At 38.5% G+C, this 27,278-nt stretch overlaps 2 protein-coding genes across 7 annotated transcripts in view; both read left to right on the top strand.

The window, feature by feature from the left end:
- The window catches only part of aldh1a3 (aldehyde dehydrogenase 1 family, member A3), a 29,359-nt gene extending 26,428 nt beyond the window's left edge, over nucleotides 1-2,931 (top strand). The window contains exons 12-13 of the mRNA XM_022210411.2: nucleotides 1,319-1,393; nucleotides 1,494-2,931. Of these exons, the coding sequence (XP_022066103.2) occupies nucleotides 1,319-1,393; nucleotides 1,494-1,563 (145 nt within the window). The 3' untranslated portion in view covers nucleotides 1,564-2,931. The remainder of the gene's footprint in view (nucleotides 1-1,318; nucleotides 1,394-1,493) is intronic.
- Nucleotides 2,932-4,145: 1,214 nt separating this feature from the next.
- lrrk1 (leucine-rich repeat kinase 1) overlaps nucleotides 4,146-27,278 on the top strand; it is an 81,155-nt gene continuing 58,022 nt past the window's right edge. Inside the window, exons 1-5 of one of the 6 annotated variants that reach the window (XM_051960348.1) lie at nucleotides 4,146-4,322; nucleotides 8,707-8,856; nucleotides 19,811-19,998; nucleotides 25,557-25,728; nucleotides 26,611-26,790. In XM_051960348.1, the coding sequence (XP_051816308.1) occupies nucleotides 8,841-8,856; nucleotides 19,811-19,998; nucleotides 25,557-25,728; nucleotides 26,611-26,790 (556 nt within the window). In that variant the 5' untranslated portion in view covers nucleotides 4,146-4,322; nucleotides 8,707-8,840. Of the gene's footprint in view, nucleotides 4,361-8,706; nucleotides 8,857-15,211; nucleotides 15,428-19,810; nucleotides 19,999-25,556; nucleotides 25,729-26,610; nucleotides 26,791-27,278 lie in introns of those variants that run through there. The other 5 variants (XM_051960340.1, XM_051960323.1, XM_051960331.1 and 2 more) reach the window with 5 other exon arrangements.

Below are 27,278 nucleotides of genomic sequence, written 5' to 3'. Positions count from 1 at the left end.
AAAGAACCCAGTCCTTCTACAACAATCACCACCAGTACCAGCAGCTTCTAAACGAGAAATTCACCAACTTCTGTTGTGCTGCCTAAGTAAATAAATGAGTAATCCTTTCTGTGGATAGTCTTTTTCACAACCAGTGTCAAGTAGCTACAGAGCAGTCATGAATGCTGCTGCAACGTTAGAGACAACACATCTCTGGAGTACTTTCAGTGTCTTGTATATCTGTAGGGTTTTTAGGTAAGAGCACAGTGGAATCAATACTCAATCTTTACAAGCTATGACACTAAGGATAATTTTTGTAGTCTAATTTATCTTTGGTTTCTATGTTTCTATTGATGGACTGGCGACCTGTCCAGAGTGTGAAGTGCCTTTGCCCTAAGTCAGCCGAGACAGACTCTGCCTACAGAGGATAAAGCATTGTATAGATAATGGATGAATGCTTTCTATTTTGTTATTCTTTGGTGGCACATTAATACAGTAAAAAAAAAAAAGACTGTGCGATTAAATGTATACAAAAATTCTAAATTGGAGTGGTAATTGCTCAGATGGTAGAGCGTGTTATCCATTAATCATGGCCCGTCCATGTGCACTTGTGAGTCCTGTCCTTGGGCAAGACACTGACCCCAAAGTTGCTCCCAGTGGTATGTGAACACCTTGCATGGCAGCTATGCCACTGTTGGTGTGTGAGTGTGTGTTGTAAAATGTAGCTAAGGTTAAAAGGCGCTATATAAGAGAGGACGCTTTGCAAATCTCAATATCGTCTGTGCAAACAACTGTTTGTAAGTAAGCACCGATCAGCCACAACATTAGGAACATTAGTTGAATGTAGGTTTTTGACCCAGCAGATCTTGCCATATTTCCAAATGACCTATAAAAAAATCTATGAGATCAAAGTGCATGATTGGGGTTTTTTTGTGACAAAGTCATGTGTTTTAAGTATTCTGTATAGAAAATCAGGAGTTAAAGGAGAAGTGTTTGTAAGCTTTTGTTCACAACTGTGTGTTAAAATAACAAGCCAAAATTTTGAACAGGTTGGCCAGTTGTTGTGTAACCCGGAAGTTTACATTGATGTAAATCTGCCCAGTATTACTGTTTTTATTATGTACAGATTTAGCACAGATAAAAATTTGTTCGTGAACTTTAGAGCTGTTGACTTTGGAATGTGGATTTTATGTCTTATTTTTTCATGTTGAGTTTGGCAAATCATTTACTGACAAGGGTTGATTTGAATTTCTTCTTCTTCTTCTTTTTTTTTTTTTTACAAGAAAAAGCTGACAACAAATGAAATTAAAACACTGAACTCACTCTCTTTTTCTATTAGGATAAACTGCTATAATGCCCTTCATACCCAAACTCCCTTTGGAGGGTATAAGATGTCAGGCAATGGACGAGAGCTGTAAGAACCATCACATTTTTTCCGTTTTTCATTTTGTTCTGTTGTACCTGTGTAGTGTGTATGCCCTAACCCCCCTTGTGTGTTGTCTCTGTCCCATCAGTGGAGAGTATGCTCTGGCTGAGTACTCTGAAGTAAAAACAGTGACCATCAAACTGAGTGAAACCATATGACAAGAACTGGGAAGGTTCAGTGCTCTGCACTTGCAGTCACATCAGGATAGATCACAATTCTCTTCAACCCACACGTTTCTATGACCGTCTTCAGTCAAGCTCATTATGTTGAGCCAATATAGCAGTCTATAGAGAACTTTAACTTTATTATTTGTCCCTTGAGGGGCGACTTGTTATGCAGCAGTTACACAAGCATTCACAATAAACAAACAATAAAAACAATTAAAAAATGTTTAAAAAACACACAATAAAAACTATATCATAGCACTAGTGTCATCATTTGTCCACTGTTTGTATACTGTAGGTAAGGATGGATTTTTACTCAACAGCTACATTAATGTTAGTATGTAAAACTGATAATTTTGTAATTTTCAAAGAATATCCCAATAATTTATTCTGAAGTTTTATGCAAGTATGGGAATTGATATTTTAGTTAAATTTGATACAGTGCTCAGTTGGTGTATATCCAACTAACCCATGGACAACAGCAAGTTAGTATATTTATAAATGTATAATGTGTCTGCTGTCAAGCATATGAGTCTGTTAATGTGACAAGTGAATTTACCAGCAGACAATTAGTAATCAGTTAATGTATACTTGGGTTAAAATGCAGTAGTTATTTCAGTAAAATTCAAATTTTACTCATAATTAGTAATTAATTTTGGAATTTTTATTCAGAAGACAAAAACTGAGAAAATGGGCTTTATCACAGGATGAAATTTACTCATCACAGAGATAGTTCACTTGTCACAATACCAAAGTGTTCAGATGTCTTCATGTTCATCTCTAATCCTCATGTTGTGTGTTTTTACTGTTCATTCAACATCTTAGTCTATTTCACTGTTGCATTGTTGGAACTGTGGCATCTATCGCTTAACTCCACAATTCCTTGTTTACATTTCCTGAAAAGTATTTTCCTGAATCTGCATTGTGACTTAAACACATAATCTTTGAACTATCTATATACTACCGCCTAATATCAACATAAGCAATATGAAAAGGTCAAGAAAAGAAGTTTATTTATGTATTTGCTGAGTACAGATGTATGCAGACAATTTTTTTGTTTCAAACCTGGGTGTGATTTAATATGGATGTCATTTCTGACTTTTATACGTTGGAAGGAACTCGGTTCCTTGTCCAAGATATTGCAAAATTTCCTTTGCCACTAACAGTTTAGCACTGTAATAGCAACGATGTCATTACAAGAGTAGTGCCATTTTAAAAAAAATAAAATTTTTAAATGTTTTAAATGAGATTTTTTTCCTTTGACCAACATATGTGGTTTGAATGGGGAATAAGCATGTAATAGGTTTTCTCACATTACTTTTGTACCTAAATAGAAATTCTGAATAAAGGAAATCAAAGAGACATTGGGTATCAGTCTTTAAATGTTAAGTCTTTAATGTGAAAAAAATAAAACCCAGCGGTAACGGACATACACATAAACATGTAGCCCAAAAGCCGAAAATTATTCATATACCTTCTCAGCAATTAGTGTCAACACCTTTCTTTATGACACACCAATCAAACTGTCTTTATAACTGCCAACAGGCATACCTCCACTGGAATGTTGGACTACTCCTCTTGTGCGACAATATCTTGCTCTTTGAGACTGGGAGATTTCCTTGCCATTGCTCTGGACTTCAGTTTTTCAGTGGGAGTCCCAATGCTGCCCCAGGCTAAGCATTTTTGCTCCAGAATCTTAAAGTCAAGCTTTTTTTAAAAAATCATGATGCTGTTTACTACATTTTCACCACCAAGCTTGTCCATGGGTATGTGAACTTGGAGTTGAATGCTTCACTTATTTTGTGAACCAAGTACAACTGCAACTCCTTCAAAACAGACACAGAAAAGCTCACCTGGACGAAAAGGTCTGCTTATCAGTTTTGTGGTTGTTTGAGCTGAATATGTAGTTATTTGTATGCAGGGACATGGCACTCAACCACAACTATTTTTTTAATTTCTACTGCAATGTCTTCCATCTTTGATCACATGATTGTGTCCTTTCCAGCCAGAAGAAACATCAATTCACTGCAATTAAATTTTGGTATGAGTACATATATTTTATACTTTTTAAAATTGTTTTTTAGGGATAATTATATATACTGCAGCGGTCATTTTTTATGAGCCAAATATAGACTTGTTTTAGTTATACTGGAAACTATTTAGCTACTTATGTTGCAGTGATGAGTGAAATGTAAAACAAAACAACATGCTCAAGTCTTCATAGTATTAGTACATTCTGATACATTGTGCTCACTGTATGGATTGTAAAACAGAAGGATGGTTTGTGGGAGTGACTGCAATTGGCTGCAAATGATCTTGTTTCTGAAGATTTGTCAGTTGAATTTAAAAACATTACTACATTGTTCATATTGGAATAATTAAATTATTATGATCAATTTCTGAACTCGTTATTGATACAACCAAATAATACCCAGAAAACCTACAATAAGTAATAGTCCACTGACATTTACTGCGTTACGCCGTTATATATATATTTTTCTGAGAGTAAAGATCTGTTGATGGAACATTTTTTCCTCCAAGTAGCCTTTTATTTTGAAATATTATCCCGGATGAGCTGTTTTTAATAAAATGACAGTATTGACGTTATTTTGAAAATGACCGGAGACGCCGCTGTTGTCTGCCTGAGTCCGCGTGTATCCGGATTGGAAAGTTTTGATGGTGGAATCAGGAAGTCCAGCGATCCGCTGACCAACAGAGAGCCGCTGCTGGAGCCTGGAGCTCCGGACCGAGAGGTGAGCCGGGTCCCTCTGCTTCATGTCCGCTGCTGGAGGTACGACAGGGGCAAGTTAGGTCTGCTCTGTGACGCGGTCTGTGGAGAAAGAGAAACTAATCTGGATGTAAAAAAAACAACAAAAAAAACTAAAGGAAAGAAAGAAAGAAAAAGAAAATCGGTTCCATTACTGAATTTTGTCCTTCCTTAGCTCATTTGAATTCTTCATGTCGGCATTATTAAACTCGAGAGAGAAGCTGTGATTTTCAAAACTTGTCGATGGCCGTCTGCCCACGCAGCCAGTCCGCAGCGCCGCTCTCTGCTGCTGCTGCTGCTGCTGCAAGGGGAGGTGAAGCTACGAGGGAGAGAAAGAAGGGAAGGGAAAGAAGTGGCTTCTCAGCATTAGCAACAGACTGCCAGTAGAGTTCCAGCAGACAGTGGGAGAGACACGCAGGCAGGAACAGGGCTCTGTGATTTACAGAGGTGACTCCACGGAGACACTCAGAAACGTTTAAACTGACAGGTTCACCGTGGAGATGGAACACAGATGAATAAGATGTGCGTTTAAAAGTGTGGACTAAATAAACCTCTAAATCTAATTTTGCAAATTATTAGAACTACTATTGTGGTTCTTTCCACCAGGGATGAACCTATTTGGGACCAACAGATGTTGATTAATGGTAATAGAGAACTGTAAACAGATATTCAAGTTCCTTATTACTCCGCCAAGGAGTTATGTGACTGTCAGCATACCTTTGTCTGTGCACAACATTACTCAAAAACAGACTACCGGATTTGAATTAAATTTTCAGAGAAGTTCAGAAATGACACAAGGACCACCTCAATAGATTTTGGCAGTGATGCGGCTTATAGTCTGAATCCATGGATTTGTTAAAGATTTCTGTTGACACTGGTTGTGAAAAACACTATCCACAGAAAGGACTACTCATTTACTTAGGTAGCACAACAGAAGTTGGTGAATTTCTCGTTTAGATGCTGCTGGTACTGGTGGTGATTGTTGTAGAAGGACTGGGTTCTTTCCAGAAACAGCTGGATTTCACTGTCATGAATGCTCCAGAAGTTCCACAAGACCTATCTCTGTCTGTTAGCTGCTTTGAAATGGCTCCAAGTAACTTTCCTGACTCGTTTAAGTCAGTTATTTGCTTTTTCAGATCTGTGCTGAGCTCTTTTGTAACATCTGTGTCTGTGACTGATGAGTGCATCAAACAGGTCCTATTTCAATTGGCTCAGAGAAGTCAGCTGCTGTAGTCAATTGTAATCACTCACAAGAAGTTAAGAGGTCATGCCACTAAGAAAATGTGATGAACATAACTTTCTGCAACACCAAAACTGATCATTCAAGCTGCTGTCTGTAGATTTTTGACCAAGCAGATTGTGTTATTTTTCCAGAATACCAATAATAAATATGTGAAAGAACCAAATGCATTATTATTCCACCAAGGAACGCGACAGAGTTATATGACCATTGGTGTGCGTTTGTCTGTTTGTTATAGATAGTAGAATAACACTCGCCCGTGCTCAGTGCAAGGTCATTTTATTTGCGGGTACATCCTTTAAATGGTCATATTCTATGTTGCAGTCATTTCTCACCATAAATAACTAATAAAAAATGCTGCATTTCTACAAAAATATGCTGCATTTCTGACAACGCCATATGGGGGAATGAGCAGCTTTGGCGGAGTGCTGGCTCTGACTGCTTTTGTTGGTAACAGCATGTAATGACAGTGAGACTAGGTTCTCTGTCTGCTGTTCTTCTGTGTTTTGTTCATCTTTCACTGTTCCATTAATTTAACTATGGTTCAGATCTTACAACTTCGGGTTCTTATGGTTTCAGGATTATCTCTGGCTACCTCCTATCTTAGCTGATAAGTGTTAGCGTAGCTTTAGCCTCTGTGAAAGCAGCTTATATCCTGACTTGTGGAGATGTCTGCTAGAGAGACATGTCTGTCAGGTTTTTAAAGTTATTCTGACTTTAGAAATATGCTGAAGTTATTCTAGATAGCATTAACCACAAGTTAAGAGGCATAGCAAGCCGTTGCCTAGTCAACAAAGTAAGTTCTGGCTGCACAACACGTTAACACCTGCAGATTAAATATTGGAGTCTTTTCTGTATAACAGGCACTTACTGGTGCTTGTGATTAAAAAAGCAAATACAATAAAGAGGTCATATTGCTGAGTCAAAATCGAAACAAATCACTTTATAGATCAGGTGAGAGCCAAATGTTTCCCTTCATGCTCTGAGGTTACGCAACATCTGGCCCTATAAACTGCTCCTTTCTTGAGCTGAGGTTATCATTGCAGCTTATATTTGCAGGTCAGTATCAAGTTGCACGTCTAATCCGCATGCATTGTGCAATGACCGCTAGTAAGTGAATCTGTGCAGGTCTGACTCATCTCAAATGAGCCTTTTGTGTTCTCCGTTTATGATGGATCCAGTTTCACTTTGTGCTCAATGAAGCCAATATATGGATCACTTTAAATCTGAGAATCAACAGAGATTGTGGACACAGCTAATGTGGCAATGGTTTTCAGGAGCTTAAAGAATGTTGGAAACGCAAAATTGAGCGTGTTCCTCAATTAAAATCTTTTAGCTACTTAGAGTAAAGTCAGGATGATTTAAAAAATGACATAAAGAGCTTTTATTCTCATTCAGTTTGAGCAGCAAACAGAATAACCTTAATCAGGTTTACATTTAGTATAAGCAGCATTTGCTTTTGAGATATATTTTGCATGATACTGGAAAGTAGGTTTTTACAAGTGCATTTCCAGAATTTTTCTGTCGATTAAGATTTTCTTGGGTGCTTTAGTCATTTCATAATGTTAAGACCTGGATTGTACCATCTACTGCAACGGCCTCTTTTCATTCTTATCACTGAAGATAGATTCTTATGACTTTATAATCTGGGTCATTTTTATTTGTGAGAGAGTGAATGTAGGACCTCCTTGATGGTTTTGTATTAATTGATAAGAATCACATTGAATTTGTCATTTTTAAGATTAATGAAGAATACATGACTTGAATAAAATTTTAAATGTAATTCAATTTTTTATTGCATTACATATATTTTTGATCAAAGGTAAAATATTACGATAAAGACAGATTGCATTGCCAAATGATTTACAAGTTTAATAGCAAAAATACTGATAATAAATGATATATTATGTAGTGTATTAAAAATGCAGATCGTGCAGTTAAGATGAGACCACGAACCTAAAAAGGTTTCAAGAGTGGCTTTATTTCTCTCATGGAGTCCAGTATGCAGATGTGAAGAGAAAGTAATTTACAAAGTTTGGGTACAACATGGGAGAAGCCCCCTGCATGTGCCAAAGCATCCTTGGGCAACACTCTAAATCCCAAGTTGCTTTTAATGATGGGAAAGCACCCTGCTGAGTGTCTGTGTGTACATGGTTTATTGAGAAACACATTGTACAGTACTTTGTAGAACATAACTTCAGGTAACAAGGCGCTAAATAAATATAAATGCAGACCAAGTAGGTGGATATTGTAGCTGCAGCAAATGGGAATGAACAACAAAGTATAGATTTAGGACCAATGAGGTGTAATTCAGTCATCAGGATAACAGTGAGAAGCGATTCCATAGTGCTGAAAGACATTACTAGGAGGATGGAGGCAAATGATGAACAGCAGTGGAACCAAGACTGAACCCTGTTGATCGTTTTGGTAGACTGTAGTGCTTTAAGTGGTCATTCTGAATCTGTACAAACTGTGTCCTATCTCAAAAATAGAGGCAAGTCAGTGACACACAGTGACACTGATTTCAGCGCAAGCACGGTGACCCAAGCGTAGCTGGTGGTGTATATACTGTTAAAGGTTGCACTGAGGTCAAGGAGGTTAGGACAGAGGAGGACTGAAATTTGCAGTGCAGAGGTGGTTGCTGGAGACCAGGACTGCTTCCGTATTCTGTTTAGGGTGGAAACCAGATTAGAACTGTTTCATTTAGAATTCTCACAAATCATTATCAAAAAATCCATGTTGAATCCTTTTTATGTTTGTTTAGAAAACTGCACAAGTGCACTAAGTGATATGCTGACCAGAAAAATGAACATCTATGCTTTCTATTGCAATCCAACATGACACACAATAATTCCTTGATTAAATGTATTATTTACTTAGTATCTACCCTTGAAATACAAGCCCAGCTCCTGGGTGTTTAAAACAAATAAACTGTAAACATGGTATTGTAGTTTTACATGTGCATAAACACAGTATCCTTTAAGCAGCTATTTAACTTGTCAAATGTGTATATATATATATATATATATATATACATATATATACAGATATAGATAGATATATATAGATATATATATATTTTTTTAATCAGTCTGTGTTTGTTTTTCATGAGTGCTTTGTCTTCATACAGGGTGACATCACACTCAAACCTTCTCTCTGCGGAAGAACTCTGCTCAGAGAGTGATTAATGTAACCATTGACACCAGAAAAAATGTCCTACTGACCTGTTGTCCTTCCCAACACCCTGGAGACACTCTCAGCAACATGGAGCAAGAAATCGGTGAGTAACCTCCCAGCATGTCATCTGTCCCTCTCTAAATCCAGCCATACACATTACTTTGTTATTTAACTGGCAGGTTCAGAAAGAATGTGAGTGAAAACTGAAATGTCTGTACATGTGGAACAGCTCAAACACGGCTTAAATTTAGCAAAAACAGAACAGAAACCAAAATGGTTTCAAAAGCATAATCGTCTGCTGTTCAGCTATGTTGCAGGCCAACTGTCTAGTAACCGACAAAAAAAGTCCATAATAGCTGATGGAGGATTGTAGTAGGGTATGGTAAATGGAGTACAGTATGGTATGTTGTGCTGTTTTTGTTGACTTCTGTGGCTCTTGACCACATGGAGCATGCACTGTACCACGTGTTTCACCAGTTTTCATGTAATTTATAGCATTTTAAACTTTCAGAGCTAATAGTGGCAAAGCTTGTTTCTTTGAGTCAAATTGGACAGAAACAAAAGTGGCCCAATTTTATCATTATTATTACTTTTTATTGCCATAGCAAGTAATACAGGGATTGGTTGCTTTCCTTTATATGTTGTGAATGTTCACTTGTGTTTTCTTATGGAAAATTACGGTAAATAGACAAGCAGATACTTGTGTGTGTGTGTGTGTGTGTGTGTGTGTGTGTGTGTGTGTGTGTGTGTGTGTGTGTGTGTGTGTGTGTGTGTGTGTGTGTGTGTGTGTGTGTGGATACATGTCAGAAAGACCGTGTGTATTCAGAGTACGTGGTCAGAACAAAAGAGTATGGGAAGTGGGAGTTATGAGTTTCCTCTGTGTGTGTGTGTGTGTGTGTGTGTGTGTGTGTGTTCTGTGTAAGATACGTGTGCCAGGTTAGAAAAGAGGATGTTCGTTTGTGTGCAAGACTCTGCATTAGTATGCAGCATAAATATAAGTTTACACTCAGTTAGCAGTGCGAGTCTGGCTAATGAAGCATGTTGAGGGAGGGTCGTGTGTCATAGAAGACAGTTCAATGTGTCTCAGGAGAGGAGAGGACAAGGATCTCTCCTCAGCAGAGAGTAAGAATGAAGAAAGAACATAGACATCCTATAGGTAAGGGAGAGAACAAAAGTTCAGTTTAATTCACACAAACAAATTCATTCAGCATTATCCTAGATAATCCTGGATTGCTAGATAATCTCGTTAGGAGTTGGTGTTCAGCTGGATTGCAACAAAACAACTGCGATTTACACAGTTTTAGTATAACTAGATGGCATGTTATTCTTAGAATGGTATATAGACTTGTTAGATAACTAAAAAATGAAATAGCACACTACAAAACAGTGCAGAAAAAGTTCTTAAATTCTTCAAAAAATAAATTTAGATTTTTACGTTCTGGCACAATGACCGATAAAGACACCCTAAATAAAACAACTGATAAATTCAGTTTAGCTTGGATCATACTTTGATATTAAGAGTAAAGCAAATATAAGATATAAGCATGAATTTCTTAAAGTGTAACAGCATTTTAGGACTTCTACCAAGTACACATATTTAACTAAAATAAATGGTAATTAATCTGCTAATCCATGGATAGAAATCCTCTTTTTACATATCCTTCAGTCAAACAACAACCCTTATATAATTCCATCTGAAATTATTAGAGGCCTTCTGCTCAACCGTTTCTGAATTGCTTGAATATTACATAATATAACATAATCTGTGACTATGAAACACATTCGAGATATCTGTGTTTTAGATTAATGTATAAATGAAGATTATTATCTTATTAATTGGGGCTGCACAGTGGAGTAGTGGTTAGCACTTTCACCTTGCAGCAAGAGGATCCCCGGTTCAAATCCCGGCCTGAGCCTGGGATCTTTCTGCATGGAGTTTGCATGTTCTCCCTGTGCATGTGTGGGTTTTCTCCGGGTACTCCGGCTTCCTCCCACAGTCCAAAAATATGCTGAGGTTAATTGATAACTCTAAATTGCCCGTAGGTGTGATTGTCTGTCTGTATATATGTACACACGTGGACAAAATTGTTGGTACCCCTCAGTTAAAGAAGGAAAAACCCACAATTCTCACTGAAATCACTTGAAACTCACAAAAGTAACAATAAATAAAAATTTATTGAAAATTAAATAATCAAAAACAGCCATTACTTTTGAATTGTTGATTAACATAATTATTTAAAAAAACAAACTAATGAAACAGGCCTGGACAAAAATGATGGTACCTCTATAAAAGATTGAAAACTATTTGACCAGAGTGACATGATTAACTCAGGTGTGTCATTTAATTGACATCACAGGTGTTTCCAAACTCATAATCAGTCAGTCTGCCTATTTGAAGGGAGACAAGTAGTCACCCTGTTGTTTGGTGAAAAGGTGTGTACCACACTGAACATGGACAACAGAAAGCGAAGGAGAGAATTGTCCCAGGACATCCGAAAAAAAATGATAGACAAACATCTTAAAGGTAAAGGCTATAAGACCATCTCTAAACAGCTTGAAGTTCCTGTGACAACAGTGGCTCATATTATTCAGAAGTTCAAGACCCACGGGACAGTAGCCAACCTCCCTGGACGTGGCCGCAAGAGGAAAATTGATGAGAAATTGAAGAGACGGATCGTTGGAATTGTATCCAAAGAGCCCAGAGCAACCTCCAAAGAAATTAAAGGTGAACTCCAAGGCCAAGGTACATCAGTGTCAGATCGCACCATTCGTCGTTGTTTGAGCCAAAGTGGACTTCATGGGAGACGACCAAGGAGGACACCACTGCTGAAAAAAACTCATAAAAAAGCGATACTGGAATTTGCAAAAATGCATGTTGACAAGCCACAAAGCTTCTGGGAGAATGTCCTTTGGACAGATGAGACCAAACTGGAGCTTTTTGGTAAGGCACATCAACTCTATGTTCATAGACTCAAAAACCAAGCATACGAAGAAAAGAACACTGTCCCTACGGTGAAACATGGAGGAGGCTCAGTAATGTTTTGGGGCTGCTTTGCTGCATCTGGCACAGGGTGTCTTGAAAGTGTGCAAGGTAAGATGAAATCTGAAGACTATCAAGGCATTCTGGAGAGAAATGTGCTGCCTAGTGTCAGAAAACTTGGTCTCAGTCGCAGGTCATGGGTCTTCCAACAGGACAACGATCCAAAACACACAGCCAAAAACACCCAAGAATGGCTGAGAGAAAAGCGTTGGACTATTCTAAAGTGGCCTTCTATGAGCCCAGATCTGAATCCCATTGAACATATGTGGAAGGAGCTGAAACATGCCATTTGGAGAAGACACCCATCAAGCCTGAGACAACTGGAGCTGTTTGCTCATGAGGAGTGGGCCAAAATACCTGTTGACAGCTGCAGAACGCTCATTGACAAATACAGAAATCGTTTAATTGCAGTGATTGCCTCAAAAGGTTGTGCAACAAAATATTAAGTTATGGGTACCATCATTTTTGTCCAGCCCTATTTCATTAGTTTGTTTTTTTAAATAATTATGTTAATCAACAATTCAAAAGTGATGGCTGATTTTGATTATTTAATTTTCAATCAATTTTTATTTATTGTTACTTTTGTGAGTTTCAAGTGATTTCAGTGAGAATTGTGGGTTTTTCCTTCTTTAACTGAGGGGTACCAACAATTTTGTCCACGTGTGTACCCTGTGACAGACTGGCGACCTGTCCAGGGTGTCCCCTACCTTCGCCTGAGTCTGCTAAGATAGGCTCCAGCACCCTCCGTGACCCTAGTGAGGATAAAGCGGTGTATAGAGAATGGATGGATGGATGGATGGATTTTTTTAACCCACCAACTAACTTTGAGCACATAATTTTGCACATTGAAAAAATGCTTGAAAAATGTAGCTATGTTTAGATGACAATATCTCAGGAACTATTAAAGGTAAAATCCTCACAATTTTCACTGTTATTTTGTTGAATCAAATGCTTAATACAGCTGACATAAAATGTGAATAATTGAGGGCATCATGAAAAGTCCCATCTTTGAGCTCACATGAACAAAAGAATGAATAAGCAGAACTCAGCTAGTTTTATTTTCCACAACATATGCAGTTGCATACCACAATATTGCAAAACAAAACATATAGATACTTGAATATTGCTCAAGAACCCAAAGCAAGCACAATAGAATTCTGGAGTTTCAAAATGCTACTTCACATATAACTAAAAAAAATATTTTATACGATCGGTATATTTTTAATTTTCAGACTCCGCTTTCTAAATGGTTTGGAGGAGGTTTCTCATGTAGTTCTGTGTATTTCTTTGTGAATTGTCACTACAGTAGGACTTTAGGAGGACATTAGCATAATATAACCATGACCAAATACATAGATCTGCTTGGATTTTTCTCGTGGGAAATTTTCATACCTTGACATATGTTTAATGGTGATTTGATGTACGTATGTAAGCAAGGCTTTATTGATGCATTTATTCTCATTGTGGAAACTGTTTGATAGGATCTTTGTGGTTCATGTTCCATTAGGAATAAACTGGCCCTTCGGGGACCAATGTCACAAGCTGGTCTATGTACAGAGAGTTAAAGTGAGATGGTACCTAGTAAGTGTTTAAGAGTTTACCGTCAAGCATCTTCCCTAATAAGTATATGAGTCCAGCAAGTATAATAGGTAAGGTCACAGTTGTGATACTGATATTGCACGGATTCTAGACAATGTTAACAATAAAGTAGTGGTGGGACGCAATTGAAAAAAAATTAATCTAATTAATTACAGGCTTTGGAATTAATTGCAATTAATCAAATTTGTCAAACAGCAATATTTGACACAATAAGTAATTATTTTCACTTCAAATAAATTTTGGTTGACAGTTGAATCAATGAATAGACATATACGTGTGTAAAATTTGAAATTTATAAAATTAATACAATTTTAAAATGGGATATGATTTAAAGCCTGTATTTAGTTTGTTTTTTCCCTATTGTATGGCTATAACAAAAGCATAAGTAGTTCAAGGACCTTCAAAAAGTAGAAAATCCACAGATTCATTCTGTTTTCGTAGTGTCTGGGTCTGATAAATGGTGTCATTTTGATGGCTCTTTTTTTAGGAATATACATTTTTATTTATAAACAAAATATTTTTTCATAAACTAAAAGTTTATAATTAGGTTGTTAAAAGATAGACATTTTTGTGGTTTAACTTACTACTCTGCCAAGGCTCCACCTCTTTGGCAGTGTAATGAGTTAAACCACAAATATGTTTGTTTAATTTCTATTTATCTGCATTTTTTCATCTGTCTGCTACATTCACAGATTTTGCCAAACTCAAAATGCAATTATAGCAATTATATTCAACATTGTACAACTTTTTGTAAACCAAAGCACTTTTAGTGACTTCTAAAGTGGTCTATTATGGGATGGCTACACCGTTAGCTGTTAGCAGGACTAATGTAGCTAACGTTAGCCCTGGTGCTAACAGAAACATGTTTTGCATTGAGGTGATGCCGTCGACTTAAAGTGATGCAGTGATAAGAAAACTCTTTGTTGCACAGTTTGCACACAGCCACGCTGTTATTCAAGTTGACATTGGGAATATTTTTAAAAGCAAATTTTCCTAACAACAAGCTCAATATGGTCCCATCTTCCTTCACTGTTTACCAAACCTCCTTGTGACATCACTCCTGTGTATCCTCTTCACTGCAGACCGTAGACCGTAAGCTGCAGACAGACTTTAGGTTCATTACCACCACCTACTGGGCTGGAGTGTTCATCAGTGTTACCAATGTGCCACAAATTAGGGAACTGAGAAAGGTGCAATTGAATGCGTTAATGTATTTAACACATTATTTTTTCTGTAATTAATTAATTGAAATGAACGTGTTAAAGTCCCAGCCCTACTATAAAGATATCTCTAGAGCCATATTTATCCTTGAAACATGGGTTAATAGTAAAAGTCTTAAAATATTATCATGTCAAATGATGAAAGATGTGGATAACCTAAGCTGTTCTGAAAAAAATAAACAAGATACAGCATGTATGGCCTTCATAATCTAGACAACTACCCTGAAAATAGACAAGAAAATATTGGGTCATGTAGTAAACATATTTACATATTAAACATATTTGACATCTAATTGTCTAGTTGCAGCTTCTTCAGTTTGTCAGATTTTACATTTTTCTGCAATTTTATTTACTAATGTACTGATTTTCTGTGGGTTTTTGACAAAAAAAAACAAGGCATTGGATGACATCATCATGGACTTGTAATGTAATTCTGATGTGATATAAATTTCCTTAAGGAATCAGGTAATCAGTTTAATGTTCCATTAGACAGTAGAAATTGCACTGTATCATAGCAAAGACAGTAAAAGGGAGAGAAAGACAGGCAGCCAGAGGTTGGCGTGATTACACACAAAGGAGTATCATCCACCCCCTCCTGTTTGACTACCTCACTCTCCCGGCTGCCCCCATCCTGCCTTTCTCTTCGGTCTGTTTCTAGCTGGTGGAAGATCATCCAAGGAGTGTAGCCGGAAGCTTGAGGACACTGGGTAGTAAACTACACAGCAGTTGGAGTGAAGCTATGAAATGAAAATGATTAGATTTAGATGTGATGGAGGCAGAAAGAAGAGGAGGATTTGCTGCTTCGCTCTAAGCAGGTTAGTAGAAGAGAGGATCAGAGGCGCAGAGCAGGATGCTGACGGAAGCGTTGTTTATATGCTGCACATGTAGGGCTGGTTGAGCCTAAAAGCTTCTCTGCACTGAGCTGTGATTCTACTAGCAGATGACTAACATCCGAATTGAATGAGCCAGCGTAGGCTGCAGATCTATGCGATAAATCACATTTCAAACACAAATGACAGACACTGGTATTTTTCCATTGGCCAGGCGAGACGTACCACTGCCTACCACCGAACCCAGCCAAATAACATCTAATCATATGTTAACAAAGCAGGATGTAGTTTAAGGGAGCCAGCTGCTTAACGTATTTTCAGCCCTTCTCAAAACTTACACACATGCCATATAAAGGTCAACAAATGAAAAATGAAATTAAATCAAATTTACAATTCACGATTTAATATTACGAGTTGATGACAGACTTCAAATACAGTGAATAGCTATAGTTGAAATGTCACTAAGTAGTATCAAAAACAGGGTTTGAATTCATGAAAATCGTTGGGATTAAAACTTCAAAGACATGTTATAAATGTAATTTATGTTAAACACAATCCTTTTACATTACTGACTAGTCTAAGCTTTACATTTTTAAATGCAGTGTTCTGTATTGTAGAACTGTAGTGTGCTTGTCTGTGAGCTTTTCCTAGGCACATCATGCATATTACTGTTATATACACCTGTTAGCCACAGTATTAGCCAATATTCAGATCTCAGAATTTATATTCGAATACCAACGTCACAAATGAATATTCGGATAATCAAGTCCAGCCCTACTGATTATATATGCATGAGTGTTATTCACTTCACCTGTCAGTGGTCATAATGCTATGCCTGAATGATACACACGGTCTTGTGTAAACTTTCGTCCACAACTGTATATAAATAGATGATTTCCAAATCTCTGTCATTTGTCTCAAAAAAATCTCATTTTGCAGCAGCTTCTCTCTAAATATCCACTACTGACACCAGTGATGTCGAGTGCTCACTGCTGTTTCTTCATGTAGCAGAAATCATGAGGATGTGGTTTATAACTCAAATGAAAAGAGAAATTTGTTGATGGTGGAGCTGTTCAAATCCAATTCTGGAAGACTTATAGAAGAATACTGACAGAATACTGTCTGTGAGTCTGCTCTGGGTCTAATGGTTTCATCCCCTATGGGGTTCTCAAATTTCCTCTGCAGCCAGTCAGACTAAGTCTTAGTTAATTATTCAGTAAAAGCAGATTTGGCTCCATAGAGTAGCCATATATACAATACATATATACAGTAGTTAATGCAAAATCAGCTCTAACAAGAAAATTGTGTTAAATGATTTAACTTGCAGTTCCCAACTGCCAGGATAGACATAGTGTGGTGGATCCCTCTTTGTATAGGACCTGAGAGAGGTCTGATGCCTGATCACTTCACAGCTGAGAGAAAATCCTCCATGCTATGGAAACTGTGCTGTGCACAGCACTAATTTTTAGCTTGCATGCTAATGTTTTTTTTGGTAAATATCTATTTTACACTACATTTAATCTAATCTGTTTTTCTGTCAGAAACCACAAACAGCCACAAATTCTCAATTGGACCAATTGGACTGAGGTCTGGGCTCTGACTTGGCGACTCCACAGCAATCACCTTGTTGTCTTTAAACCATACTCTGTATTTTTGGTTGTATGATTTAGGTCACTGTTTTGCTGGAAAACAAATCTTCTCCCGAGTCACAGTTCTTTTGCAGACTGAGGTTGTCCCTCAGAATTTCCCTATATTTTGCTACATTCATTTTCCCTGTTACCTTTACAAGCCTACCAGGGCCTGCTGCCAAAAAGCATCCTCACATCATGATGCTACCACTACACTCCTTCACTTTGGGGATGTTTTGTTTGGTATTTGGTGTAACTGGTAAAGAACAGACCACTGTTGTCCAGACAGTCTGTCCCAGCTCACCTTTGAAGATTGTACCCTTATTAGAGGAGCAATAGATGTCTTGGTGGCCCCCCTCACTAGTCTCTGCCATGCACGGACCACTCCTTAGTCCTTCCTTTTCTTAAATATGGATTTAGCTGTACTCCAAGAGATGTTCAGTTATTATGAAATTTTCTTGTTACCATCTCATGACTTATGCTTTTAAATAACTAGTTGCTTGGAGTGTTATTTATTATCATGTGTCATTGTAGCCAGGAGTACGGATTTACCAGTGGTTATACATTCCAGATACAGGTATCCTTACACTACATTCACTTGAGACACATTAACTGCACTAAGATGGTCTCCATTTTACCATTTGTGTGATTGTAGTGAGCAGAGGAGGCGGGCAGTTCCGTCCTGGTAAGCAGAAAGCATTGTGGGGATCTTTCTAGTTAAAGGGGCACCATGACAATGTCTTCTGTGGTACGTAATGACCTCCAGCACAAGTTAAATCAAGCAAGGATCAACAAAGGTGCCATTCATATTTCCCAATGGAATATGTAGCGGTGGCCTTTGCTGCACGTATCATGTGTCTGTTGCTTAAAATAGCAACATCAGCACAGGAAAAATGTTCAGTAATATAAAGATCAATTACATATTGATTGTTAAGACTGTATTGGGCAGATATTGGCTAGTTAAAAAGTTAGAATCAAATGATTGGCATTGTGAGATTCCTATTATTCATCCATGGTGTAATAATTGAGTTGCTTAAGTCTTCTCCCCAAAGGAACTTACAAAGTGTTCACTGTCAGTAGAGGTCCCTAAGAACAACATTTACTGTAAACCACTACTTTGGTATCCGGCTTCCCTTGATGTCACATGGCTGTGCTAGTTGTATAGATAGGACAGATGTAGACACAGGTGCCCTTGTGGAGTTGTAGTAGTTGTCAATGACTGACACAGAGAATGTTGAACAGATCCTGTTGTTGTGGATCATGGTGATAATAACCACCAGGAGCTCAGATGTCACGATTTTTGACCTCATGTTTTGATGAACTCATGTTAGTCTTGACTAGCTTGTTAAAGTTGCTGTCACCAAGCAGCTCTGGTCAGACAACACAGAACATCTTTGGCCCTCAATTCTTATCTTTAGCTGATGCTAAGAGCTTACTAAAGCATTCACCTTGGCTGTCCACACTATTGTTTAATGTGTTTAATATGTCTTAATGTGTTTGCTATTTAATGTTACCACAGTTTGGTGTTGTGACTCAGTCTGCATGCTCAGGGCCAGTGATGATCAGGCAGCTTTGTCACACACAGTCAAAAATCAGTTCTGAATGAAAACCTGGAGTCTTCAAAAAGTTTTCAAGAAATAGTCTTTAAGCAGTCTTCAGAGTCTGATGTGAATTATGTTTATTCAATACAGAGACTGTAAGAACAAACATGAGCGAAATCTCGAGATTTTAACTAACTGCATAAAGCGTTACATCATCTTTTATGCAAATTTCTTCTGAACACACCTCTTCCGCTCTGGAAAGCCACAACCCATCATCTGAAGACCCAATCAGAACACACACGAAGTAATCATGTCAAAAGTTAGACCAACTCCTCTTTTTTATTTCTGCTAGGTTGGCACTATTTCTGCTTGGCTCAGCGTGCCCTAGGTTTCAAATCCTTCATATTTTTTTGGTTTTAATGGCTTATAAACTCAGCAAAAAAAGAACTGATACAGAGATACACAGAGCTCTTTAAAGTAGACTCATTTTGTCACAGCACACGATTTCCCCCCAGTAAAGGTTGTTCTGGGTTGGTAAATATGAATATCATGACTTAACAGGGAATGTTTCGGTGAAGAGGGCTAGTTTTTACTTTGCAGCTATTCTATCAAAAATACTACACTAAAAACATTTGAGTAAGATTATTATTTTTTTATTGATTAATGATGATTTGGATACTAATTTGTGAAGTATGGAAATGACTGACCTCGACCAATTGTGTGATTGTATGTACTCCAAGAATATCCATTTCTTACCTTATAACTTAACTTCCATTCTGTTACTTGTTCATTGTCTGATATGGTCATTGTAGTGGTGTACTAATTTACTCTAGAAACTTCTAAGAAATGAAATTATTTACCATCATACATAATGTATGTATCGTACTTTGAAGACTGAGATATTATTGGTATTAATTTTTTGTCTGTAAACTTGTCTGAATCATGTAAGTTCGTTATCTAGTACATGTTACACCTGACATCAGAGGCGATTACTCTTTCACAGTGTGCACTAATCCTGTCAGCTATGCTTTAGTTGAGGCTTTGACAACTTTCTTTAATAAGATGACCTAGTTCTGGTTGAGTGTTTCTGTAAAGTCTAAGGTAATACTTTGTGGTAAATAGCATTTGTGAGGAGAATGGGATCATAGCTGCAGGTTTAACTCTCTTTTGACCACTGTCCTCCCCCTTTGTGTTGCCAGGCCCTAGGGAGGCAATGGGAGCTAAGGCATCAGTGGTGGAGGGAACTGGGCCCAGCTCTACACTTCCTTCTCCTACTTTAGAGAACATCCAGGCAGCATATGACAAGGGAGAGGAGGAGATTGCCAGAGAGCTGATTCAACAAGCCTGCTGTTTGGAGTGCAGTGCAGGCCCCCCCTACATTGATGCGGTAAGTCTCAACTGTGCTACTGGCTTGGCTAAGCCACATTCAAATAGTATGTGGCATGTGGGGTGGCAGTGATAAATTGTAATAAATAACAGCCAACGAGAGGGAGAGGTTTCATTTATGTAGTGTCTTAGAATGAAGGGGGCTTGAATGGACCAATAAAGTGTGCTACAGTAGTCTCTTACTTCCAACATTTAAATTCAGACATCACATTCATACAAGAAACACACTTATGCTCAATAAACCATCAACAACTCAGCAGAGTATGAATAGGTAATATTTTTATGCTAAAATCCACCTACAATGAAAGGCACTCATTAATCAACAAGTAAACTTTTAACTCTGATATATGTAACTCTGGGATATATTATAGTAACTGGCCCTCCTTACCAAACTGCAGCTGTTCTTGTCTGTGTGTATGACTGAATGGGATATTGCAGGCTTTCTATTAAAAGTTATACTGTCACTCCCTGGTCTACATAGTTGTAGGCTTATGTTTGGAGGAGACCTCAATTGTGTGACAGATTCCAGTCCAGACAGATCTAATTCTAGGATAAATAAACCGTTTGAGATGTCACAAGTTCTGGCCACACTTATGGTCAATTGGGGTGCTTTGATCTATGGAGGTTTTTTTTTTATCCAATGATATTGTTTTTTACTCACTTATCCATGTCTCTCACTGATGTTAGACGAAATTTTTTATGTATAAGACCCTTCTTCCTTTTATAACCTCAGTCGAATACTATATTCTAGTTAATTCAGGTCACTTCCCTTTGATATTTCATTTTGAAACTTGAAACCCAACATAAGCAGAGTCATTCTTAGGAATTGTATCCGATACTACTCTGATGCGAAATTTTGTAATCTTATCACTCAATCTGTTGGGCTCTTTTTGGACCCCATTAAAACAGAAATCCAGACTATCTATATTATGGAAAACTTTTAAACATTCCGTAGGCAGTCGATAGTCTCATACTCTGCTTATGACTACCGCATGCAAAAGAGACAACGTGAGCAACAACAGCTGAACTCAACCATCTCCTGAGCTGTTCAAGGAGAGACCTGCGTTCCAAACTTTGGTCAGTCTTTTGCCCACTAGGGCTGCAGATAAGATGCTGTTTAAATCTTGTTGAGTACTATGAACAAAGGGGAAAAAAGAGATGCCTTCTTGTACATCAGTTAAAGGGCAGGATGGCCTCACAACAAATCTGTCAAATAAGTCAGGCATACTGACAACTAGCTCTACCAAAATTAACTCAACATTCAGAGTCACTATTATTTGGATTTATGCATATTTTATTTATGAGAACAGGGCTTGATGTAGCACCATTTTTTGACGGGCTCAGTGCCTTTAAATGTTCCCTTACCTGTGGAACAATACAAAGATTGGAGAGACGCCACTAAATCTTAGCAAGATAAAGATCCTGTCAAGTTAATGTAGAGTGGGCAGTCTCCAGGACTGGATGGCTGCCCTGGGAAATTTTTTTTAAAAGTTCTCCGGTCAGTTACCACTTCTGCTTTTAGAAATGTTTCAAGTTTCTCTCTGACATGATAAACTACCACTAGCATATACCCAAGCCTTCATCTCACTGATTCTTAAAATGGATAAAGATCCCAACTCATACTTCTCATATTGACCTATTTCACTTCTTAATGTCATCTTCCACCTGTTTGGAGGCAGATTCTGGAATGTCCTTTTACTGGAAATATGGTTGTTTAGTTTAATACTTGAAATGTAGAATCTAAGGAACAACTAAAATCCACTGCAACACTTTCAGGAAAATTATAAATTTGGTGGATTTGGTTTTGCAATAACTGATTTCAGTTGACACTGAAAGATTAATGCAGGCAGTTTAGGTGTGTACAGTCATGAAAAAATGAACCATCTTTGCAGAATTTTTAGTTGCATAATAGCAGAACACACTTCAGAGACGTGAGACTTTGATTAATTTGCTGAAAAAAAGGCATAATATGGGACCTTTAATGACCAAGCTCCGTCTTATTCTAACGACCTGATAGTACAACATTATTCCAAAAGAACATGCTGTCAATGTGCAGGGTTACTTGTGGTTCATAGAGCAGAATGGGAGGCAGAGCCTTCAGTTATCAGCTCCTGATAACTACAGATGTTCAATTGGCTGTTCTCAACCAGTGAATGGGAGTGAGCTTTTTTTGACCTTTAGGATTAAGGTAGTCTAGTGTTGGACAGAGTGATACATTTGGGCCTGTTTGTTGGATATTGTTGATAGAATCTTGTGCACACAGTGCAGCATCAAATTCAGATATCAGGAAACTGTTTTTTAATTCCAGCCTGAGCCGGGGTTTTTTTTTCTTTTTTGCACTGCTAAATATAGATAGAAAGGAATTCTTCCTTGTTTGTCAGGTGTTGTCAAGATTCCTTTTTTAACCCTTTAAGCTTCAGTCAATTCCAGCCGTTTTCAGTACAAAAAATCGCTAATATTCTATTTTTAAATAAAAAAAATGATGAAAAATACAGGGAATATTGGACGCACATCGTGAGGTGCATTTCCTTGAAAACGACCGATTCGTGGATTTTATACCGACTTCAGGACATGTTTTGGACAAAATAGTTTACTGGCTTGTGTTGTCTGGATGTAAAAGGTTGGATTATGGCCGTTTTTTGTGGAATCTTTTTTTCTGTGTGTAATAATGAACCCGGAAATGTGAGTCGCGCTGTGTGCATTGAAGCCGTGTATAGAGAATGGATGGATGAATATTTGTTTTTGTCAGACAAATGTGTTTTTCTCACCCGCTGTGGTAATCGCATCTGAAAGTGGTTTCATGAGAATCTAAGCTTTCCATCGGCGTATAGTGTTTGTATAATCGTGTTTGCACCCGTCGGACATTCTTGAAATTCCTATGCAAATTAGTAGGTGTACCGCCGGCGGTACACCTACGACGCACTGAAGCGTAAAGTGTTAAAGTAGAACTGTTCCCTTTAATCACCTTTTGTGTGTATTATACACTTCATGTGTTTTTTCTGTGTCTCGACTTATTCAAAGGAAATAGGAAGTCCAGCAACCTTGACCAACCTGTTATATCTTTGTAAGATAAGGGCCACTTCACTTCACTGTCATGAGCTAGGCTGGCAGTGTTAAAGGAGGAAGCATGAAACCTAGTTGAACCTGAAAAAGAAAAAAAATTACAGCAGAGGTTCGACAGTGTTCCAGTTGTTCCATTTTGTCATCTGTGTCAAACATATTTGAAGTTCACTGAATAAACATGCAGTATGTGCTTTCCACTGACATTTAGACTGAGCTTCCTTTAGTGCATTCTATGTATTGATTACTGTAAGTAGGCTTAAGGAAGGCTTGGCTTCCCATTTAATCATTTGGCTGTTAAAAGGTACAATTTAACTGTAAATAAATAATGAACTACAATCGGTGAATTAAACATTTACCCAAAATAATGATGATTGCCCAGAACCCATACACAACAAAACTTATACAGCTGAATGCATGCATACACCTGACCTTCACTGTAAAAATGGGAATTAAAAATCTTGACCATAATTAGTAATATGCTTTAATAATTTAACTGATTTATAGTATATTAGCTTGTGCAGTGGTTTGCACTATCACATCACAGCTAGAAGGTTCTGTGTTCAAACCTTGGCCTGGGGTCTTACTGAGTGGAGTTTGCATGTTCTTCCTGTGCAGTGTGGGTTCTCATTGGTTTCTCCAGCTTCCTCCCACAGTCCAAAAGCATGCTGCGATTAATTGGGGATTCTAAATTGTCTGTAGGTGTGAATGTGACTGTGCTTGGTTGACTGTCTCCATGTGTAGCCCTGTGATAGACTGGTGACCTGTCCAGGGTGTCCCCTACCTTCACCCTGAGTCAGCTGGGACAGACTCCAGTCCTCTGTGACCCTACAGATGACAAAGCGCTGTATAGAAAATGTTTGAATGGATGTAAGAAATTTTGAGTATTGGGTCATTTTGGTACCAGTGATCCACTAATGAAGGGTGTGCTTTTTATTAAAAGACAGAATTTTTGTTCTTTCATGTCTATATAAACCCAACACATTTGAAAGTTCTTCAGAGAAAAAAATGGCTGAAACAAGGAGTCAGGAATTGGAAGAAGATTCTGTGATCAGATGAGTCCAGTTTCCAGCTTCATCTTCCTCCTGCTAATGTGAGGGTACACAGAAGGCCAGGTGAAGCATTATCTCCAGCATGTACAGTACTTACTGTCAAGCATGGTGGAAGCGGTATCAGGGTTTGGGGATGCATGAGTGCTGCTAGTGTTGGTCATGTCACTGTCTGTGATGGCACATTGAACTCTGCCAAGTATTGTGCCATTCTTGAAACCCACATGCAAAGGCGTCAGTTTGTTTTTAAAAGTAGGGGGGATGGAGACCACAGCACTTTGAGAAAATGTCGAAGAACGGCGGCAAAATGCCACAAGCTGGGCTCGAACTCACAACCACCACACCAAAGGCGGAGGCTCAACCTGTTGAACTATCGGTACATGCGGGTAGAGGGGTCTGTGGACCGCTATAGTACTAATTCTCCCGGGCCGAAATTTTGCCCCTGCACACTTCTGGTCGGAGCGTCCACTTGGCACGGGCGCAAATTTAGCATCTGCACAGTTTTTTTTAACCTCACGAAGGTGTGCTGCATGTCTGTGCAACTCTCGGCTGAGTGCGGATGGTACATTCAGGAGCGTCGGAATTTTCTATACTGCCGAAAATAACTGGGTTTACAACGGCTTACATGTGAAGAATTTGAATGTGTTGGAGACAAAATGACCCCTGACAAAAAGTGGGGGGACACATCCCCACCGTCCCCCCCTAAACTGACGCCTATGCCCACATGGTCCCTTCTGCACGTGAACTCTTCCATCGAGGTCAAAACTGGATGTTTCAGCAAGATGATGCCCCTTAAACACATACAGGGCTAGTAGAACTTGGCTGCAGGAACACAGAATCTATGTCTGAGAGTGGCCAGCTCAATCCCTGGACCTAAGCCCCACTGAAAAATCTGTGGCGGATTATCAAATGGTCTGTTTTAAAGTGTGAACCAAAAAATTTAGAAGAATTAAAAGCAGTAATTCAAGAAAAATGGGACAAGATCACCCCTCAACAGTGTTCCCCAATGTTCATGAGAAGCATGCCAGCTAGGATTAGAGCTGTACTGCGTGCTAATGGCAGGACTACTAAATATTATTTTGACAATGTGATGTTTTATTTATTTTTTGTTCAGTTTTGAACACATTCTCTGTTGTTCATTGACTTTTATACCAACAATGTCGAGAACCGGCATGTTGAAACTGTCAAGAGTTTAATTTTGTTAGATTTCTTGTAAGCAATAAACAAAAGAAATATAATTTGTGTCTGTCTAATGTGGCCGCACCTTTTGAAACACAAAAAAGATTTTTCCACAAGTATTTCATGATAGTATTTGAGATTGTCAAAAACTGTTTTGCTCTACTGTAGATATGTTATGCATGGACATACAAAGATAACTTTAATGTTGATGTTAATGCTGAATGTTGTGTCAGTTACACACTGCATTTGTTCCCATTATGTGTTGTTATAGGCACATCTTCTGTGTGTGGCCACTCAGCATGGTGATCTACAGAGCGTGAGTTACCTCCTAAAAGAAGTCCGTATCACTGTGCCCTACGAGCCATCCAAGACCAACCCAGCCATTCTGGCAGCATACTATGGCCACACCAGCCTGGCCAAAGAGCTGCTAGATTCTATACCTGGTAGGACAAAATGAAACAATTCAATGTTCATGACATATAGACCACAGCTGGCATTTTATTTTGCATATTACATGTGTTTATTCAGGGACTTCACAGTGGGGTAGTGGTTAGCACTTTCGCCTTGCAGCAAGAAGATCCCCGGTTCAAATCCCAGTCTGGACCTGGGATCTTTCTGCATGGAGTTTGGATGTTCTCCCTGTGCATGCGTGGGTTTTCTCCGGGTACTCCGGCTTCCTCCCACAGTCCAAAAATATGCTGAGGATAATTGGTTACTCTAAATTGCCCGTAGGTGTGAATGTGAGCGTGATTGTTTGTCCGTATATGTAGCCCTGTGACAGACTGGTGACCTGTCCAGGGTGTCCCCTGCCTTCGCCCGAGTCAGCTGGGATAAGCTCCAGCACCCCCCGCGACCCTAGTGAGGATAAAGCGGTGTATAGAGAATGGATGGATGGATGGATGTGTTTATTCATTCTGATACCATAGGCAATTTGTTGTCCTGCAGCTGGGACTTACTGAACCTGCTGCAGTTTGTCAAATGATGCAATTGTACTTGCACTGCTTGCAAGGCTAACGCTTTAATAATTGAAAAGAGGACTCATTTTTAGACCAAAGTCAGTTTACAATTATGGTGTGTAATACTTTGAAAGTGTTGAGTAATCCCTAGTTATTCTGGATGTACTGTAAAATCTGAGAAAATAAATCTAAGTCTATATAACTAATATAACCAGTGTGCGTAATTTAATGGTTGATGCCTATTTTATTTAAAACATATAAGTAGAATAGCCCTTTGCAATTTTTGGACTCCTCATCCACGCTGAAAAAACACTTGACTCAAAAACTCTTCCTCCACTGACTGCTGATGGCTCTCTGGCTCCTTGTCAGGTCCATGTCTGAAGAGAGACTTGCTGAACTGGATGCTCGCCACATCTTGCCAGCAGGGTCACCTGGATGTGGTTCGTCTGCTGGTCCAAAGCTATGACGCTGATGCCAAAGACTGTTCCATCCACAGTGATGAATTTGCTGTCATCACCGGGCTGCCGCTGTACGCTGCTGCACAAGCAAGTAGGGAGACACACAATAAATAGTGTCGGGAAATCAGCCACGCTGCTGTCCAAATTGTACTTTCAGATTTTCAAGTTTGCTGCTCTACTGTGTCAAAAACAAATTCTGCAGTTCTGTCAAAAATAGTTGCACTGTCTGTGCTTTTCAAAATGTGAATGTTGGTCCTTGTTCCCGCTCTTGTGTGTCATTCTTGCATCTTTCAATTAGTTATCGCTATGCTTCCTTACTTCTAACTTCTCCAGGCTTCTCCAGAAGTCTTCTGTCTCCTCACTCCTTGTCTCTTCTGAGGCACTTTTAAGGGACTAGAACATGCTGGAAATCCTTGAAACTTATGTTACTAATAATATCCTTAAAAATTCTTTCTTGAAAAGACTGTGAACACTGCTTGGTTAATTCCAGGGTTGTTGACTGGAAAAAAGAAGCATCTTTAGCCGAATGGAATACACATATTTGATCACATATGACTGTGTACCAGATGTGTACACATT

Source organism: Acanthochromis polyacanthus, chromosome 2, assembly GCF_021347895.1.
Source record: "Acanthochromis polyacanthus isolate Apoly-LR-REF ecotype Palm Island chromosome 2, KAUST_Apoly_ChrSc, whole genome shotgun sequence".
NCBI classification, from domain to species: domain Eukaryota; kingdom Metazoa; phylum Chordata; class Actinopteri; family Pomacentridae; genus Acanthochromis; species Acanthochromis polyacanthus.
The sequence above is the reverse complement of the archived record's forward strand: the minus strand, read 5'-3'. Positions and strand labels throughout refer to the sequence as shown.